Consider the following 17,807-nt stretch of genomic DNA (forward strand, 5'->3'; position numbering starts at 1 on the left):
TGTCTTTAGTGGCTAAATTACAGAAAAATTTTCAATAAATATTTTTTAATTTTTAATAATTTATATTTTATTTTTTAATATTTTACGTTATTGTATTTTGCCTTCCTCCTGCGGCGTTTTATCACTAATTAAAAATATTCTTTAAAATAATTAAAATATATTAAAATTTTATTTTTTTTTATAGAAGAAATAAAAATAATTTGGTCCATTTTATATTCTTTGTTTATATTGTATTTTCTAAAAATATTTTTAAAATTTTAAGAAGACAAAATATAGTTTTTTAAGAGTTAAAAAAAAACACGAGTATTTATAGAGATTTTTTTATAATTTAATCTTTTTAAATTAATAATTAAAAATTTAGTCTTCAAAGAACTGTTTGACAGCACCTATTACCCGAAAAAAAGTTGATTATTTGGTACCAACAATACAAGAGCTGGTATGGTACTAGGACTAGTACTCAGTCGCGTGCATGATATGATTGATATCGAATAAATTGTAAAATTAAAAAATTATGAGAGAGACAATTAGGTAATATACAGAAATTTATGCCACCTATATTAAAAAAAAAAAAAGATTGAACAAAATGGAAAAGAATAATATTTTATTAATATCTATAAAAGATGGATCCAATAAGAAACAAACAAACGATAAGAAAATAACCATGAAGAGCAATAATGAAGGGGGAGGAGTAGAGATTAGGAGAGATGGAATATATGGGTGGTGAGTGCACCTGTGGGTTAAAGAGGGTCACGAGATGTGGGGTGTCAGAGGACACCATGCACAACCCACAACCCACCTCCACCACCATTACCACTGTACACAGAGAGAGAGAGAGAGAGAGAGAGAGAGAGTATAGTCAACGATGTATGGAGGAGAGTAATGGATCCATAAGAGTGGTCTTCTTCTTTCTTTCTTTCTTTCTTTCTTTCTTTCTCCTCGGTTGCATGTGGGCATAGAAAGAGAAACAGTAGTAACACTGGAAAGAGAGAGAGAGAGAGAGAGAGAGAGAGGTTTCAAACTTGAGGAAGAATCTAATGATTTTCATGTGGAATGTTTGACTTTGTTTTCACTTGTATAATAATATCACAGGTTGTGAGAATGACATGTGGGGCCCCACAAGTGTCCTTTGAACTAACTTTACTTGTGGAAATATTCAGCACATTTTATATTAGATTATTTTTACCGACCATTTCTATCACAAATAGCAAAAAATTTGATGATCGATAATTAGCATAAGGACTGTTTCAAGTGCTATTGAGTCACGATACACGACTTAGAAAGATGTCTGCCGGCCGTCCTAAGCTCAGACGATACTATACAAAGTAGTTGATTTGTCATTATTTAGTTGGTAACTGAGATCTTAAGTTCAAAACTTGATTACTTCACATTTCAGCTAGGTTAATTTATATAAAAAAAATGAATATAAATAAAGTCGATAGTGTGTATCTTTCTCTCAAAAATATGCGTCACCCATTACAATCACTGCAATAAGTTAAGTTGCTTTGGGTTGCTATAATTAAGAGGTTTTTATCAACCGCGAGAAAATTCAGTAAGAAAGACCTTCGCATTGTCAACCTATGGTTCAGTCGGTAGGTATTTTTATGTTTGACTATTCAGTCTGAAATTTAAGTTTATGTTTTGTTTAAGATTGAGCTTGGTACGATTTAAATAATGTAAGAATAGTGTTAGCAAGTTGCATACGGAATATTGGACAAGATGAATGTGCCTTGTACATGCAAAACTTGAATTGTCTCAAATGTGATGGCCACTCAGAAAGGCCATCACAACTCCATTGACCTCCTCTCCCTTCATTCGTGCATCTTGCCCAAACAAAAGATTCAGCAAAAATCTCCCCCAGTTAAAGAAAAATATTCATAAAGTGAAGTTGCTGGATCACACTTGGTGCGAATTTTAAAGCAGGATTGAGCATAATAGGAATTTTTGTTCTAACAATATATATATATATATATATATATATATATATAGAGAGTTGAGCTAGAATACTATCGATAGTAAACGAGCCGTTTTACTATAGATTTGTTTTCGATGAGAGAGCTTCCAAATTGACGATCGGCTCCGTTAAATATGATCTAAACTATTTAAACTACCTAGAAATCAAATTTCACGCACTTTAGATATTGTTCTTTTATCTATCAAGTGAACAGAAAATGAATGGCTGAAAATAAATATTCTTTAAAAAATGATGATAGGAGTCTGGTAATCAAGATCAAGAGTATAGATCTTGTTTTAAATAGTTTAAAGAATTTTCTAACAAAAATTTAATTGATTTGGATATCTTTACGCCGATTAAAACGAGGGAAAATGCCGTCTTATCGACCATTAAAATTGACAAGTTGAAACCCTTTTGATCATTAGGCAAATGATGTCTGAAAAATTTGGGAATTTTGAGTTCTACATTCAAGGTGGTATAGCATCATGTTCTTCAACAGACTCCGATCGTCAATTTGGAAGCTCTATCATCGAAAACAAATAGGTAGTAAAACGGCTTGTTTACTACTGATAGTATTCTAGCAAAACTCTCTCTCTCTCTCTCTCTCTCTCTCTCTCTCTCTCTCTCTCTCTCTCTCTATATATATATATATATATATATATATATATATATATATATATATAGCCTGTTGGGACTCGAAACTCAGTGTTATTTACCTGATCGACTCAGTAAATTTATGTGCTTATTATTTTTTATTCATTATTGGACAGTGATATAAATCATTATTGACGGAGAAATACGTATAGCTTGATCGATATTTCGATATAGTGTTATCTGATAAAGTATTATTATGCCATTAGCATTAGCTAATTTTAATTTTAGATCCAATCAAGCTGGTACTAGTCCTAACTTTTGACAAGTGGGCCCCATGTGAGGGCAAGCCCTCGCAAAATTTGGCTTTGCCAAATCATGGAGTAGAATAATGTTGGGCCATGTAACTTGGTCCAATATTGACTAAAGCACAGTACCACACATAGAAGATTTTTGATTTGCAGTAAAAAGAATTATCCAAAAAATATCTCATCTTTGATAATCTAATTCTTTTTCTTTTTTTTTTGAGAATAAGGTAGCATGTTACCCGCTTCATTCGTTGAACAAATGAATTAGACTACATGAGTGAGGCAACCAGGCCTTGACAAAGGTGCCAATAGGCAAAGGTGAAAAAAACAAAAACAAAAAAGAACAGTTATCGATTAGCCGACATAAGAAGTTCCTAGGAATTCGATAGCTGTTTAACCTTGCGAACTACCCTCAGAGGGTTCAGCTAGATCGTTCTAAAGATCATATCATTTCTGCTCTCCCAGATGATCCACCAGCAGGCCGCTAGGTCTGAAGGCCTAATCGTCGTAGCTTGCGGGCCCCTCCTACCCATCCACCTATCCCATACTGAATGCACATCGACTCCCAAATCCCCTGACATTACACCGTCAACGGCCATTACTAAAATGAATCTAACGAAAACGCATTTAGTGAACAAGTGATCAACAGTTTCCTCTTCTTCCCCGCACAACACACAATCTAATTCTTATCATTGATTTGAATTAGCTGCGGACCTTCTGAATATTAATTGTGTAACACCCTAATAGTCCTTATATCGGATGGAAATAAAATTGTGATAGAAAATATAAAAGACAACAGACTCTTAGAAATTATAATTGGGCTTACGTATTTTGGACCGTTGGTTTGAACCGAACGAGTTATTATTGTTAGCGGGTCGGATTGATACATTTGGTATAAGAGTTGATTCACTGGCCAGAAGTGTGAGATAGATCTTATATCTTCTGGTGATCTTGAGCTCCGTGTGTGATTGGACTAACGTCTTAAATTGGAAGTTGAAGTAGGCCTAACATCGCCTGGTGATTTCGAACTATCTGTGTGATTAGGCTGACGAAGACGTCAGGGCACAAACAGGATGAGTCTATGACACCCAATAGTCCCATATCGAAATTGTGATTGAAAATATAAGATCATAGACCCTAATAATAATAACTGGCTTAAGTGGTTTGGATCCGCTGAGTTATTATTGCATCGGGTTAAGTCGTTACAAATTGACAAATTGTGTGAAGGCATGAGTTTACTCTGTGTATAAACGATATTAAAAATTATGCGATGTTCCAAAAAAGAAAAAAGAAACATCTTAGGAAATTTTTTTTTTTTTGAGAAAATAACAACTTAGGAATTACTTTGCAAGAAATTATGCAATATGGTTAATGATAACTACACATAAAATTTGAGAATTTACACCCCTAGTATGATAATTCTGAGCTTTCCTTTTCTTTTCCAAGAATTCATATAAAAAACTATGGAATTTGCATATGTATATGTTTCTATTGTTCAAAAAGTGAAGCCCATATAAGTAGAGGTTGTTTTCTTGCATGATTGATGGGGATTGAACTTAATATCAGGATCTTTTACACCCATCTCTATCTATTCACTTTTTACATGATTATTATTTGATTGACCCACTTTTTCTATTCTTAAATGATGCTTCTCAATAATTTTTACGAATGTTTATATAATAATGATGATTACTTTTTCATCTACAATTCTGATAGTCGAACTAATCGCGCTCGTAACCTCAGAGCATGGTTGTAAGCTTAACACAAAGCAAAATAGTAAAAGAAAAATTTTGAAGTCTCGCGTGCTATCCTTACCCCAATCGCATCACGTATTTCGCGACATAAAGTTCCCCGATCGATATCCTTCATGGCGCGACTCCGTTGAATTCTCTTTTCAAATCTACATCACCAAAATGCTTAAGCATCAATGCCACACACACACTCTCTCTCTCTCTTTATCTCTCAAAAACATGTATGTGGGGGGTCCTCAAATGCATTTCAAGTTGAATACCATCTCCCTCCCAACAGCTTGCATGCAATGTTGTGGACCTACTTTTGGTCAAGCCCTAAGTGGTTTTGGTAGTGTGGAGTGAATGTTAGTTCATTTATGCACCACTACTTTAACTTTTCTTTGCGTACGCGAAAACAGTGTATGAGAAAACCACATGTCATGCTCGTTTCTCCAACATTGATCTCTACACTTTGGTGATGTTCAAAGGATACAATCGATTCGACTTTGTTCTCGGAACAAAATAGGGTTCGTGAGTTCGTGCGCATGACAAGAGTGAAGCCACTAGCTTGTGATCATCGTGCAGCGTAAAGCGCTTCAATAATGTCTCATAATTCGGCACAAAAGTAAGCTGCTTCACTTCTTCAGTGCTGGTTATGTTCAACTTCCACTTATAGTGCAGTTTGTAAGAATATTTATTATATCTACATATAACATTCTATTTTTCACATGAAAACGAAAAGAACAAAAAGAGTTATAATATTTCCTCAAAAAGAAAAAGAGAATTATAGTGAGAAAAAGTGGCCTCCCAAACACTCTTAGATATGAAATACTCAACCTAGTACTTGCAAATTTATATGGATGTGGATTAATTATGGGCTAAAAAAATAGGAGTTAAATTGGCCCAAGATAACAATTTTTTATTCAAATTCGAATTCTGCAAAAGATCGTGACTTGTGGAGCGAAAGGAGAAAGCTTTCTCTATCATAATTATTTCGTATTAGAATAACAACATCCAAACAATATCAAATTGTTATATTACCTCTAACTAATTCCTATACTATGTTACATGAAATCCAAGTAAATGAAATACTAAAATTGTTTTGGGATATATCTTAATTAATTAATATAGCTCCTAGAAGGAAGAATTTTTTGAACCTAAAGAGACTCATATTTAATTTTACTTGAATTTTAAACTAACATGACAATCACATACAAAACTAAATTTACAATCAAACGTGAGAAAACCTTTTTTTTTCATTTTTCTTTCTATTATTTTGTTTTTTTAAGAAAACAAAAACAAGGATTCAATACATTTCTTTTCAAGTATTGTCTTATAATTAATGGCCATCATTTTTTTTGAACTTTGCTTCTTGAGAAACGGAAATGGAAACAATGTAAATTAATTGCTCCCACTTGACATAATCCATAAGAGGACTCCAAAAAAATAAAAATAAAAAATGTTGTGAATTTATTTTTCGAGAATGAATTTAAAGGAAGGTCATTGAATTATCAAAAATGTGTGCTAGAAACATATGCTAAGGATAAAATTCTTACTTTTTACTATCAATCTGGATTTTATTTAATTTTAAATTGAAAAATTAGTTAATGATTTAACGCCCCTATTTGTAATTAAATAAAAAGTAAGTTATTATATTTCATCACAACCCTACCCAATTGAAAAGTCCAACTCTTTAATTAGCCCACCAATTTTGACCTCTTTATCTAAGTCAAATTATCCTTTATCTTACTAACCTTATATAATACTCAAATTAGCAAAACATTACGTAAGCAATGATATTCAACCATTATTCACCCACAACCTTATAATACACCCAAAACATACAATAACAACAAACACCAAAAAAAAAAAATGTTGGGGGAGCTAGTGTGTGTGGATTATTGGGCTAATGGATTCGGGATGCGGGTGAGGATCGCATTGCGGGAGAAACTGGTCGAGTTCGAGTTCAAAGAGGAGGATCTTTGGGTGACGCAAAGGAGCCAATTGGTGTTAGAAATGAACCCGATCTACCGGTCGGTTCCGATTTTGATCCATCACGGTCGGCCCGTATGTGGCTCGGTGAACATCATCGAGTACATTGATGAGGTGTGGAGGGTCGACAGGTCTTCTTTGCTTCCCCAGGATCCTTACGGTCGCGCTCAGGCTAGGTTTTGGGCCGATTTCATCGATAAGAAGGTATGATTATCTCTTTCTATCACTTGATTTGACGTAAAAATGCATAGATAGTTACGTTCTCCTACTATTGTAATATTATGACTTAGATCTCTATGTTTTTTAACATACAAAAGTAAATTAAGCAACAATCATTTCCTTCTTGCGTGCTTGATCAGTTATTTAGTACACAAACAAAATTCTTAAAGAGCAAAGGCGAGGATAAGGAAGCGGCGAAAGCCGATCTCATCGAAGATCTCAAGCGACTTGAGGAAGTGTTAGGGGAGAGGAAGTACTTCGGCGGCGACAAGTTCAATTTCCTCGACATTGCGCTTATTCCGGTTTCTAGCATGTTCAATGGATATGAAGAGCATGGGGGGTTCAAAATTGAAGATCATTGCCCTAACTTGGTAAAATGGGTGGAGAGGTGCATGGAGAGAGAGAGTGTATCTAAAACTCTCCCTAATCATAAAGAGATGTATGAGTTGCACAAGAAGTGGTATGGTATAGAGTAACTAGGAGTTAAAAGTGATGTAAGTAGGAGTTAAAAGTGAAGAATAAAGTTTACTTCACCCGTTAGATTATATTATTAAACTAATCACTCAACTCTAGAGAGCCCACATCATTCTAATCGTACATTTTTTTAATTCAGAAACCGAAAATCTAATAACACCAATAATTTGATGCTATTGATAATATTTCAGTCTAGATCTATTATCGAAACACAGACACTCTATTTATTGATACGCAATTTTTATTATCGGACGCAAACAACAACCGGACAAGAAACCCGAAACCCTAACGCAAGATTACGACACTTCTGCTTCTTCTTCTTCTTCTTTCTTCTCTGTTGTTCTTACTCGACACCAAACTTCTTCTTAAGGAGGCCGACGAATTCGTAGATCTTCTGGGGATCGTAGAGTGTCTTACGCACGCTCTCTCGCTCCTCCGCGCATCGCTTGGCCCAGGCCGCCAGCTTAGGGCACTCCTCCTCGACGCTGAAGCCGGCGCTTGTCTCGTACGTATAAAACCACGACGTGAATGGCACGAGAGCTACGTCGACGAACCCGAAGGCGTCCCCGCCGAAGTACTTCTTGTCGCCGAGCTCGCCTTCTAGAAGCTTCAGTATGCAGATCATCTCCTTCTTTGCTTCTTGTAGGGCTTCTCCCTTCAGCTTCCACAGTCGGGTCCCACAATCATAAATCTGGTGCACGTGGTCCAAGCAATAAAAATTGTCAAACTCCCCGAAACCAAACAAAAGAAAAAGAAAAAGAAAAAGAAAAAAGCTCATGTCCTCTCACATTAATTCTTGCACTCTATAAATAGCTGCCTAAATTTTATAAATTTTCAAAAAACTAAGCGTACAAAATTTATCTAAAATATTAATCATTTTGAATTGATTACTAATTATGTAAAATTTTAATTTTAAAATCTATTTTTTTAATTTGATTGATTTGAGTTAGCGAATAGTACTTTCACTTTAAAATTTGAACGCATTAATCTTTCTCTTTACAATTTTAATTAACATATTTTATATAATTTTTTATAACAATTAATGTATTAAAATAAGTAATTAGTTTAAATTTTAAAGTTAAAATATTAGTCACTCTCAAATCAAACAAATAAAAATTAGATAGCAAAATCTAAAATTTGAAAATTTCAGTAGCCAATTCAAAATATTTTATAGTTTATATAACTTCCGTCTGATTTTACTATTTTTTAAAAAAGATATTGTTTAGATAACTTACTTGTTCGCTCACTAATTTTTAAATAGTTGTACACTTATCGGGTGCCTTATTTTGAATATACATATTAAAAACACTATTTACTAAAAATTGTGAGTTTAAACCCCACAAAACTCCTTACATCTAAACTTTAAAATTTAAAAGCAAAAATTTGGTAAACAAATCTCAAATTAGATAAATATCTGAACACTCCCCAACTACAAGGAATTTAATTTGAAACGACCTCACTCAATTTTTTTATTTTTTTTAAATCCCATGCGCTCAAATTAAACTTAAGAATTCGCTTATTTAAACACTTTTAGTCAATAAATTATGAATCTTAAAATTCAATAAATTTTTTTTTTTAAAACTCAACTCGGAATGGACGTCTATATATAATTGAGGAGTCTCAAACCCGAACCGTACACTGGGAAGGATGCAATTAACGGAGAATAAGAGGGCATAGATGCAAAATTGACCTTCTTGTCGATAAAGTCGGCCCAGAACCTGGCTCGAGCCCGAGGGTATGGCTCGGTCGGAAGCAGCGGGTTGGGGTGCGCCCAAACCTCGTCGATGTACTGCACGATGATGAGGGACTCGCACACGGGCTTGCCCCCGTGGACCAGCACCGGGATCTTCTTGTGCACCGGGTTCATCTCCAACAGCATCCGGCTCTTGTTCGCCAGGTCCTCCTCCCGGTACTCGTACGCCACCCCCTTCTCCGCCAACGCGATCCTGACACGTTGCCCGAACGGGCTCGCCCAGAAGTCCAGGAGCACCACGTCACCCTCCCCCTTCTCGCACGCCATTGGTCGACGCTCTCTCTCTCTCTCTATCTCTCTCTCTCTCCCTCCGGTGTTTCTCTCTCTACAGCTCTCTCTCTCTCTCGCGCTTTGTTAAGAGTATTAGTGTTGGTGGCTTTGTATAGTGGATATATGTGGCTTTTTATTTGATAAAAATGTATAAATAAATTAATAGTTGTACACGTTAAATATTAAGTTGAAGTAAAAAAAATTTGATATAATATTTTTTTTAATGATATTTTAGGAGGGGTAAAATAATATTGGTTACAAAAAAATAATAATAAAATTGTAGTGTAATTGACTTATTCTGGAGATTTCCAGGACCACGTGGATCTTTGCGTCACATGGCGCTAAGCTTAAGGTCGCATTATCCACCGTTCATTTTACGATGGACGGCGAGATCTGATCGATGGTGACGATTGGCGCATCCCTGGCCGTCGGATCGGTGTCGAGAGTCGATAAATGAGACGAGTGGTGGATTACGTATTAAATTAATAATAATGATAACAATAATATTATAGTATATCTAAATTAATCGAACAGAGTAGAAGGGAACAGAGGAGAATAGAATGGAATAGAATGGAATGTTCAGGATGAAACCTCGGCACGTGTGAACAGGCGTAAGTCGATTAATCCCAGCTTAATTTAGTCCTAATTATATATATAATTAAGCTTCACGTTACTAAAATGCTATAATTTGGTTTAATTTGGTGTAATTACGTTTCTTTGTCGTCAGCATTAATTCAAAGTAACTAGAACCACACTATTCATATTATCAGCTTATATTTATACTATATATATATATATATAAAAACATGGAACTAGGCTACTATACTATCGGTAGCACGGAGCGCTCCGTGCTACCAAGTTGTTTTTTATGATGCGGTTTTCAAATCGACGATCGGCTCCGTTAGACTTGATCTACATTATTGAAAGTATTTAGAAACTAAATTTCATAATTTTTCGATATCATTTATCTATCAAACAAGTAGTCTAAAATTGAACGGCTGAAAATAAAAAACTCATGAAAAATGATGATAAAAGATTTAAATTCAAGATCAGATATACTGATCTTACTCTAAATAGTGAAAAAAATTTTCTATAAAATTTTCATCGCATTTGGATTGTTTTACACCGTTAAACTCACAAACACACCACATCGGCCGTTAAAACTGTCAATTTTGAGATCTTTTGATCACTAGTTGAATGATATCGAAAAAATCTGAAATTTAGTTTTCAAATACTTTCAATAGTGTAGATCAAGTCTAACGCAGCCGATCATTGATTTGGAAGCCGCATCATTGAAAACAACTTGGTAGCACGGAGCGCCCCGTGCTACCGATAGCATAGTAGCCGGACTTTAAAAACATGTATTTTAAATTCGAATCTGTAAATAAAATTTTATTTTGTTTTGGTGAAATTTTTTTTCCGCTTAGATTGTCATATAAACTGCCTATTGTATCAAATAAATTTATTGAATTATAAATTTTATTATTATTTTTAATATTTCGATGCTTTAAAGCCTCAGAATCAAAATTTATTTTGCTAATGCTTGATATAAACATCAGTGGAATATTATTAATAGCACAAAGTCATTAATGCTATTAAGTTTTTCAGTCCTTAGATGAAGCGATGTACGATTAGGATGAGAGTGATCTTTTAGGCTTGAATGGGTAGTTAGTTGAACAGTATAATCTAACGGGTAAAAATAATTAAAAGAGTAGATCTAACGGCAAAAGATTTGATAGTACAAAGTTCTTGGTGCTATTAATAGTATTATAGTCGGGCTCTCTCTCTCTCTCTCTCTATGTATATATGTGCGTGTGTTGACACTTTATTTATCGACGCTTTCATATATGATAGTATACTATTTTGAAACACTTTTCAGCATCAGTAAATACGAGAAAAATCATCCTTAAATATTATTATTTTTTATAATGATCTTAAATATCCGCGTTCATGTGCATGCATGATATGTGCTAAGATCGCATTAAGGAAAGAGGCAACAGAATGATAAATATGAATGTTAAATACATGTACCGACCATCTCAACTTGTAAAAAGTTTGGTAGTTGATATTTGAGGTCTCAAGTTCGAATCTTAGTTGATTTATATTTTCAGCTAAATTTATTTCTAAAATAAAATAAACGAAGCTGGTAGCGTACTACCTATCTTTCTAGAAAAAAATGTTAAATACATGTAAAATGACGGCCGGATGTGAAAATTGAACTCAATTATTTATCCAAAATATGAATTTAATTAGGAATTAGAAATATTTTAGAATTAATAATAATAATAATAATAATAATCTATATCTCCTATGTAAATTTAGTTACATTTTGAGGCACCGATAGCATTGTCTATCTCTCTATTACATTACATTAATGCTCTGTCCTTCGCTACTACGTGCCCAGTCCCCTACACACAGCTTTTGAACGCCACTTTGACCACCTCAAAAGTGAAAAGATTCGGTCGAGATCCATAAAGAGGGTTGGTACGTTTCCAGTTGCAGCTTTCGACTTGGCTTATTCTGATTCTCAAACCATGAAATAAATACACACAAAATAATATATATATATATATATATATATATATATATATATATCTATATATATATAGTCCAATATAATTAGGAACCTTGAAATATATATTGTTTAAATGGGGTAACTATATGTATCGAAGCTACACAACATTGGTTGAGAGAGGTGATGGTGATTGCTTTTAAACAGTGCCCCGGTGCCCAAGAAGATGGATATATATATATATATATATATATATATAGAGTAGGGCTAGAATACTTTTACAAGTATCACCTAAGTGATACTTGTGTGTTTCTAGCCCTTGGATGGAGAGATGGGAGGTTGAGATGATGGGGATAGATGGTGGTAGGTGGTGGTAGGTGGAATAGTGTTTGATCCAAGGGCTATTTGTAATCAAAAAGTAGATCCAATGGCTAAAAAGGTGATAGCAACTTGGGGATGATACTTGTAAAAGTATCCTAGATCAACTCTCTATATATATATATATATAGAGTAGGGCTAGAATATTTTTACAAGTATCACTCAAGTGATACTTGTGTGTTTTAGCCATTGGATCTACTTTTTGATTACTAATAGTCCTTGGATCAAACACTATTCCACCTACCACCACCTACCACCACCTACCACCATCATCTCAACCTCACATCTCTCCATCCAAGGGCTAAAAACACACAAGTATCACTTGGATGATACTTTTACAAGTATTCTAGCTCTACTCATATATATATATATATAGAGAGAGAGAGAGAGAGAGAGAGAGAGAGAGTTGAGCTAGAATACTATCGGTAGCAAACGGACTGCTATCCATTTGTTTTTGATGATGGAGCCTCCAAATCGACGATCAGGTTAAACATGATCTATACCACTTGAAATATTTAGAAATCAAATTTTAAATCTTTTTGACATCATTGACCTAATGATCAAATAGTTTTAAAATTTACAATTTTAATGATCGATATGAACCATTTTCTCGTTTAACGGTGTAAAGATATCAAAATCGATTGAATTTTGGTTAGAAAATTTTTTAAACTATTTAGAACAAGATCTATACTCTTGATCTTGATTAGAAAATTCCTATCATCACTTTTTAAAGAATATTCATTTTCAGCCATTCATTTTGTGTCCACTTGATGGACAAGAGAACAATATCGGAAAAGCATAAAATTTGATTTCTAAATGCTTCAAGTGGTATAGATCATGTTCAACGGTACCGATCGTCGATTTGGAGGCTCCATCGTCGAAAACAAATGGGTGGTAACGGAGCGCGTTTGCTACCGATAACTTTCCAGCTGCTCAACTCTCTCTCTCTCTCTCTCTATATATATATATATATGGGTTAATTTCATACAGTTTATTAAAAATGTAGTGAATTACAAATATATTTCTATAAAACTTAATTTTCATATGTTGTCCCTTTAAAAGTCTTAATATTTTCAAATATATTCATCTGATTTGTTACTGCTAAACTGTTGTTTATTTTATCAGTGAAATGATTTTTTTTGTTATCACAAATATGTCCTTAAAAAAAATCAACTATTAATTAAAGAGGGAAAAAAAAGTCCTAAAAGTAGGACATGTTTTATAAAAATATATTTATAATTCACTATATTTGTAGAGATCTGTATAAAATTAACCTATATATGTATAGAGAGAGAGAGATAGGCTGGAATACTATTGATAGCAAAATGCTCTTTTAGCTATCAAGTTTTTAACCTTTGGATAATAAATTATAGGGTCAGAATGATATTTGTCCCTTAGGGTTGAGTAGTCTCCCTAGGGTTGAGTGGTTCTCGCTGAGTTATAATATTTAATCCAATAATTAAAAATGATGAAAAAAATTAATTCAAAAGTTAAAAATTTGATAGCAAAAAAAATTTTTTGCTATCAATAGCCCACCTCTCTCTCTCTCTCTCTCTCTCTCTCTCTCTCTCTCTCTATATATATATATATATATATATATATATATATATATATATATGTGTGTGTGTGTGTGTTTGTGTGTGTGAGAGAGAGATTTGTACTGCGTCAACTCAGGACATTTCATGTCAATGCCTCCTCATGAGGAAAAATTCTAGAATGCAACGGGTATATTAGTGACGTGGCGTAACAAACCAATCAAATTAATCCTTTTAAGAATATATGTCCCATCATGATTGTAAAAAAGTATTTTTATTGTACTTTTGTTTAAAAAGAAGGAATGTGATTGGCTTGTTATTGATGACGTGGTGCAAGTGTGACAGTGTAGAATTCCTCCCTCATGAGAGAAACACGACACTTCTTCACAACAGTGCCTCATCAGCTTTCCAGTGCATGCCCACTAACTCTCCAGTAAACAAAGGAGCAATTTTATATATATATATATATATATATATATATCCATACCTAACACATATATAGCTTAATTAATTTCTTGTTTTCTATAAGTTAGATATAGTTAAACAATTTAATCAAATAAAAATATACAAAACTTATGTGAACTATCAACTAGTCTGAATTGACTATCTAATTTTTTAAAATTTTAAATTTTACTTTAAATCTCTTAATTAATTTATTTGATTAGAGTCGGTCGACGATATTTTGATATTAAAATTTAAGCTAATTATTTACTTTATTATGAAGTATACAAACTAAATTTATAAAAAAAATGTCTTATTAAGGTATCAAATAAAGAACAATGTTGGATGGTAAAATCAAAATTTTAAAAAGTTGGACAGCCAACTTAAAATAATCTATAGTTCATATAATTAAAGTTTGCATATTTTTAATTATCCCATTTAATATTTTATTAGAATTAGTCCTAAATTCTTAGTAGCTCCAACTCAAAACCTAATGTGGGAGATAGAGAATACCGTCCAATAATGCATTGTTAAGTAGTGATAGTAACTATTTCAGAGTCTTTTTTTTTTTTATTGGATCGATCTTTTGAATTCCAATATTTGCGTGTAATAATTAGTTGAGTAAACTAGTTTTATTCGATTTCAGATACCACCAAGCTAAATCATTTACAAACAATCACGTATTGAAGAATGAATTATAAAAAATAAAAATTTTATGGGGTGCATTCTTAGGTGTCTGTAACATAAATTAGTACAAACTGCAAAGATTTAGTATGTAAAGCAAAAATCTAGAAAAGCTTCATTGATTAATTGTTGTATAAGATGACCCATCACTTCCTCTCTACACTCATCTCTCCATTCCCCCTTTCTCTCTCTCTCTCTCTCTCTCTCTCTCTCTCTCTCTCTCTCTCTCTCTCCATGGCTCCTACTTCAAAGCTCATAGTTATCTTCGTCCTCTTCTCCCTTCTCCTCCTTTTGGTTCATGGGTCCCCATCCATGAAAGAAGAAGAAAAAGAAGAAGAAGGAGGAGGAGGAGATGGTGGAGGAGCTACAATGGAGAGTGAGGAGCTAATGGGTCTTTTTGAAGTTATGGGGGACCTCTTAGAAGACCCCACATGGGCTGAGCTCCACCCACACCCTTGCACAGATACTCCATGGCCTGGGATCCAGTGTGAGTTGAGCCAAACCCCACTAACCCAACCAAAGCAAGAAGAAGAAGAAGAAGAAGAAGAAGGAGAAGAAGAAGAAGTGCAAAATGGTAATTTCCTCCATGTGACCAAGCTCCACATTGGCCCTGATGTTGCCTCCCCTCCTTGCAAACCCTTTGCTAAGCTCTCCACCTCACTCCTCAAACTCCCTTATCTCAAAACCTTCTCTTTGTTCAGTTGCTTCCTCTCCCCCACTGAGGTTTCCCTCCCTCCCTTTCTCTTCACCAACACTTCAATTTTGGAGCAGTTGGTTATCAAGTCCAACCCAGGTTTGAGTGGAAGCATCCCACCAAGCTTAGCCATGGTGAGAAACTTGAGAGTGCTTAGCCTCTCACAAAACAACCTCCATGGGGCCATTCCAAAGGAGCTTGGTGCACTGAAGAGGTTGGAGCAATTGGAGCTGAGTTACAACCACCTAACAGGTCAAATCCCTCTAGAGTTTGGTGGGTTGACAAGTTTGACCATCTTTGACCTCAGTTGGAATGAGTTGGAAGGTCAAATCCCTTGGTCTTTGGGTCAACTCCAATCCCTTCAAAAAGTTGATCTCAGCTTCAACAAGCTCTCTGGGACAATGCCCATTGATTTGGGTAAGTTGGAGAGGTTGGTTTTGTTGGATTTGAGCCATAACATGCTCACAGGGCCAATCCCAGAGACTTTGTCGAGTTTAAAGGAGTTGGAGTACCTACTAATGGTGGACAACCCTATAAACACAACCATGCCTTTGTTTATTGGGGATTTAAACAAGTTGATTGTGTTGGGTCTATCAGGGTGTGGCCTGTTAGGGCCAATACCCACAAACTTGGGCTCTTTGTGTAACCTCACTGCTCTATCTTTGGATAGAAACAAACTCAATGGGTCAATCCCCACAAGTTTGGGTGCACTTCCACAGTTGGGTCAACTTAACTTGAGCCAAAACCAGCTTACTGGGGAGATAAGCTTCTCTAGTGAGTTTGTGAACAAGCTTGGGAGAAGATTGGATGTTAGGGATAACAAGGATCTGTGCATAGATTTGAACAAGTATAAGAAGAACATTTCTTTCTATTTTGAAGCTCCACCTTGTGCATTGGACTCTTCTTCTAATAACAAGCCTAGTAGTAGTAACAGGTCATGGGTTGATGAAGAGGGTGGAGTGAGCCCTGCTGTTTTGGAGTCCAAGCCATTTTCTAGTAGCAGTAAGGGAGGAGAGTTTTGCTTGTTAGGGTTTGGGATGTTAAGTTCTCTAACTTTGGGTTTTTGTATTTTTGTATTATTTAGTTTGAGGGGGTTTTAGTGATTATATATATATATATATATGGAACTGTTAAATTTACTGTATATGGAGCAATTATGTTGTATTATTTTGAGCATTTTGCTTCTAGTTCCTGTCTCAATGAAGTGCCTTTTATTTCATACAAGGTGCACATGAACAAGTAGGACATAATACGAATATTTTTTATGTAGAAAAATCCTCCACATGTGTACTTTTGCATGGTTCAATAAGATTCACGTGATATAATGTTTAAGGTAGAGTAAAATTTACATTTAAATAACAAATTAGGGCTTGTTTAGAATAATCTTTTTTTTTTCTTTTTTTTTTTTGTGTGGCTCTTTAGTTACTTTCCCACGCCAATAGAAATCCGTATATATAAGACAAAATCCAAACAAAATATAATTTTTTAAAAAATCCTTATGTAAAAATCCATCTATTCTCAAAATAAGACAAAAAACATGATACTATAGTAAAAGAAAATAAAAAATAAAGATATATAAAATTTACCTGGGTTATATTTTGATTTGACTATTAAAATTTTGATTTTAGTATAACCAACCTTTCAATATGGTTGATTAAGATTTGATGACTCCTTGAATATTAAATTTAAGATAATTACTTATTTTAACGATTAGCTATAAATATTATATAAAATATACTAACTAAATTCGTAAAAATCGACAAAACATTCAAATTTAAAAATTAAAAGTCACTAATTGGCTCAAATCAAATAAATCAAAAGATCAGGTAGTAAAATAAATTTTTTTTGAAAGATTAGGTAATTGGATCCAAAGGGTGATAGTTGAGGTAAGTTTTACACATTTTAACAAAAAAAATATATTTAAGCAATGCGGTTAAAAAAATCTTTATTAAAACATTTAATTAGAACTCCAAAACAATTACATTATATAATGGAACACAACATGATCGATGCTTACGCGTTAATTAATTATTATATATTTTTACATCATAATAATTAATTATTTACGGTTAAAGGTTTTTTCACGGAATGTGGAGGAGACTGAAATTATAGTCAAACCATAAATATCTATTTTTATTATGTAATTTTTCATACATTAAAAATTGACTTTATACTCGATGGTCCGTGACTAAATAAATTACAAGAGAAAAAATAAAAAGTAATAAAAACTTAACTGCTGGAATTTTATTTTTTTTTCATAGAGTAGTATGAAAAT

At 33.8% G+C, this 17,807-nt stretch overlaps 3 protein-coding genes across 3 annotated transcripts; 2 read left to right on the forward strand and 1 right to left on the reverse strand.

Annotated features, from left to right (window-relative positions):
* On the forward strand, nucleotides 6,453-7,303 carry LOC109715382 (probable glutathione S-transferase parC). The gene is made up of 2 exons (XM_020240359.1): nucleotides 6,453-6,776; nucleotides 6,932-7,303. The coding sequence occupies exons 1-2, from the start codon at nucleotides 6,453-6,455 to the stop codon at nucleotides 7,265-7,267; spliced, it is 660 nt and encodes a 219-aa protein (XP_020095948.1). The 3' UTR covers nucleotides 7,268-7,303.
* LOC109715505 (glutathione S-transferase U19-like) lies at nucleotides 7,381-9,350 on the reverse strand. Its single transcript, XM_020240543.1, has 2 exons — nucleotides 8,956-9,350; nucleotides 7,381-7,956 (listed from the first exon to the last, which is right to left on the reverse strand). Exons 1-2 carry the CDS (start codon nucleotides 9,283-9,285, stop codon nucleotides 7,609-7,611), a joined length of 678 nt encoding a protein of 225 aa, XP_020096132.1. The 5' UTR covers nucleotides 9,286-9,350; the 3' UTR covers nucleotides 7,381-7,608.
* Nucleotides 15,097-16,632, forward strand: LOC109715383 (piriformospora indica-insensitive protein 2-like). Its single transcript, XM_020240360.1, has one exon. It carries the CDS (start codon nucleotides 15,151-15,153, stop codon nucleotides 16,630-16,632), a length of 1,482 nt encoding a protein of 493 aa, XP_020095949.1. The 5' UTR covers nucleotides 15,097-15,150.

This window comes from Ananas comosus, linkage group 9 (assembly GCF_001540865.1).
Source record: "Ananas comosus cultivar F153 linkage group 9, ASM154086v1, whole genome shotgun sequence".
Taxonomy (NCBI): Eukaryota; Viridiplantae; Streptophyta; class Magnoliopsida; order Poales; family Bromeliaceae; genus Ananas; species Ananas comosus.

Coding starts and splice junctions, on each gene's coding strand:
- LOC109715383 (XM_020240360.1), top strand. CDS start 15,151: ATGAAAGAAGAAGAAAAAGAAGAAGAAGGAGGAGGAGGAGATGGTGGA.
- LOC109715505 (XM_020240543.1), bottom strand. CDS start 9,285: ATGGCGTGCGAGAAGGGGGAGGGTGACGTGGTGCTCCTGGACTTCTGG. Junction 7,957..8,955: donor CCGACTTTATCGACAAGAAG/GTCAATTTTGCA, acceptor CACGTGCACCAG/ATTTATGATTGTGGGACCCG.
- LOC109715382 (XM_020240359.1), top strand. CDS start 6,453: ATGTTGGGGGAGCTAGTGTGTGTGGATTATTGGGCTAATGGATTCGGG. Junction 6,777..6,931: donor CCGATTTCATCGATAAGAAG/GTATGATTATCT, acceptor GTGCTTGATCAG/TTATTTAGTACACAAACAAA.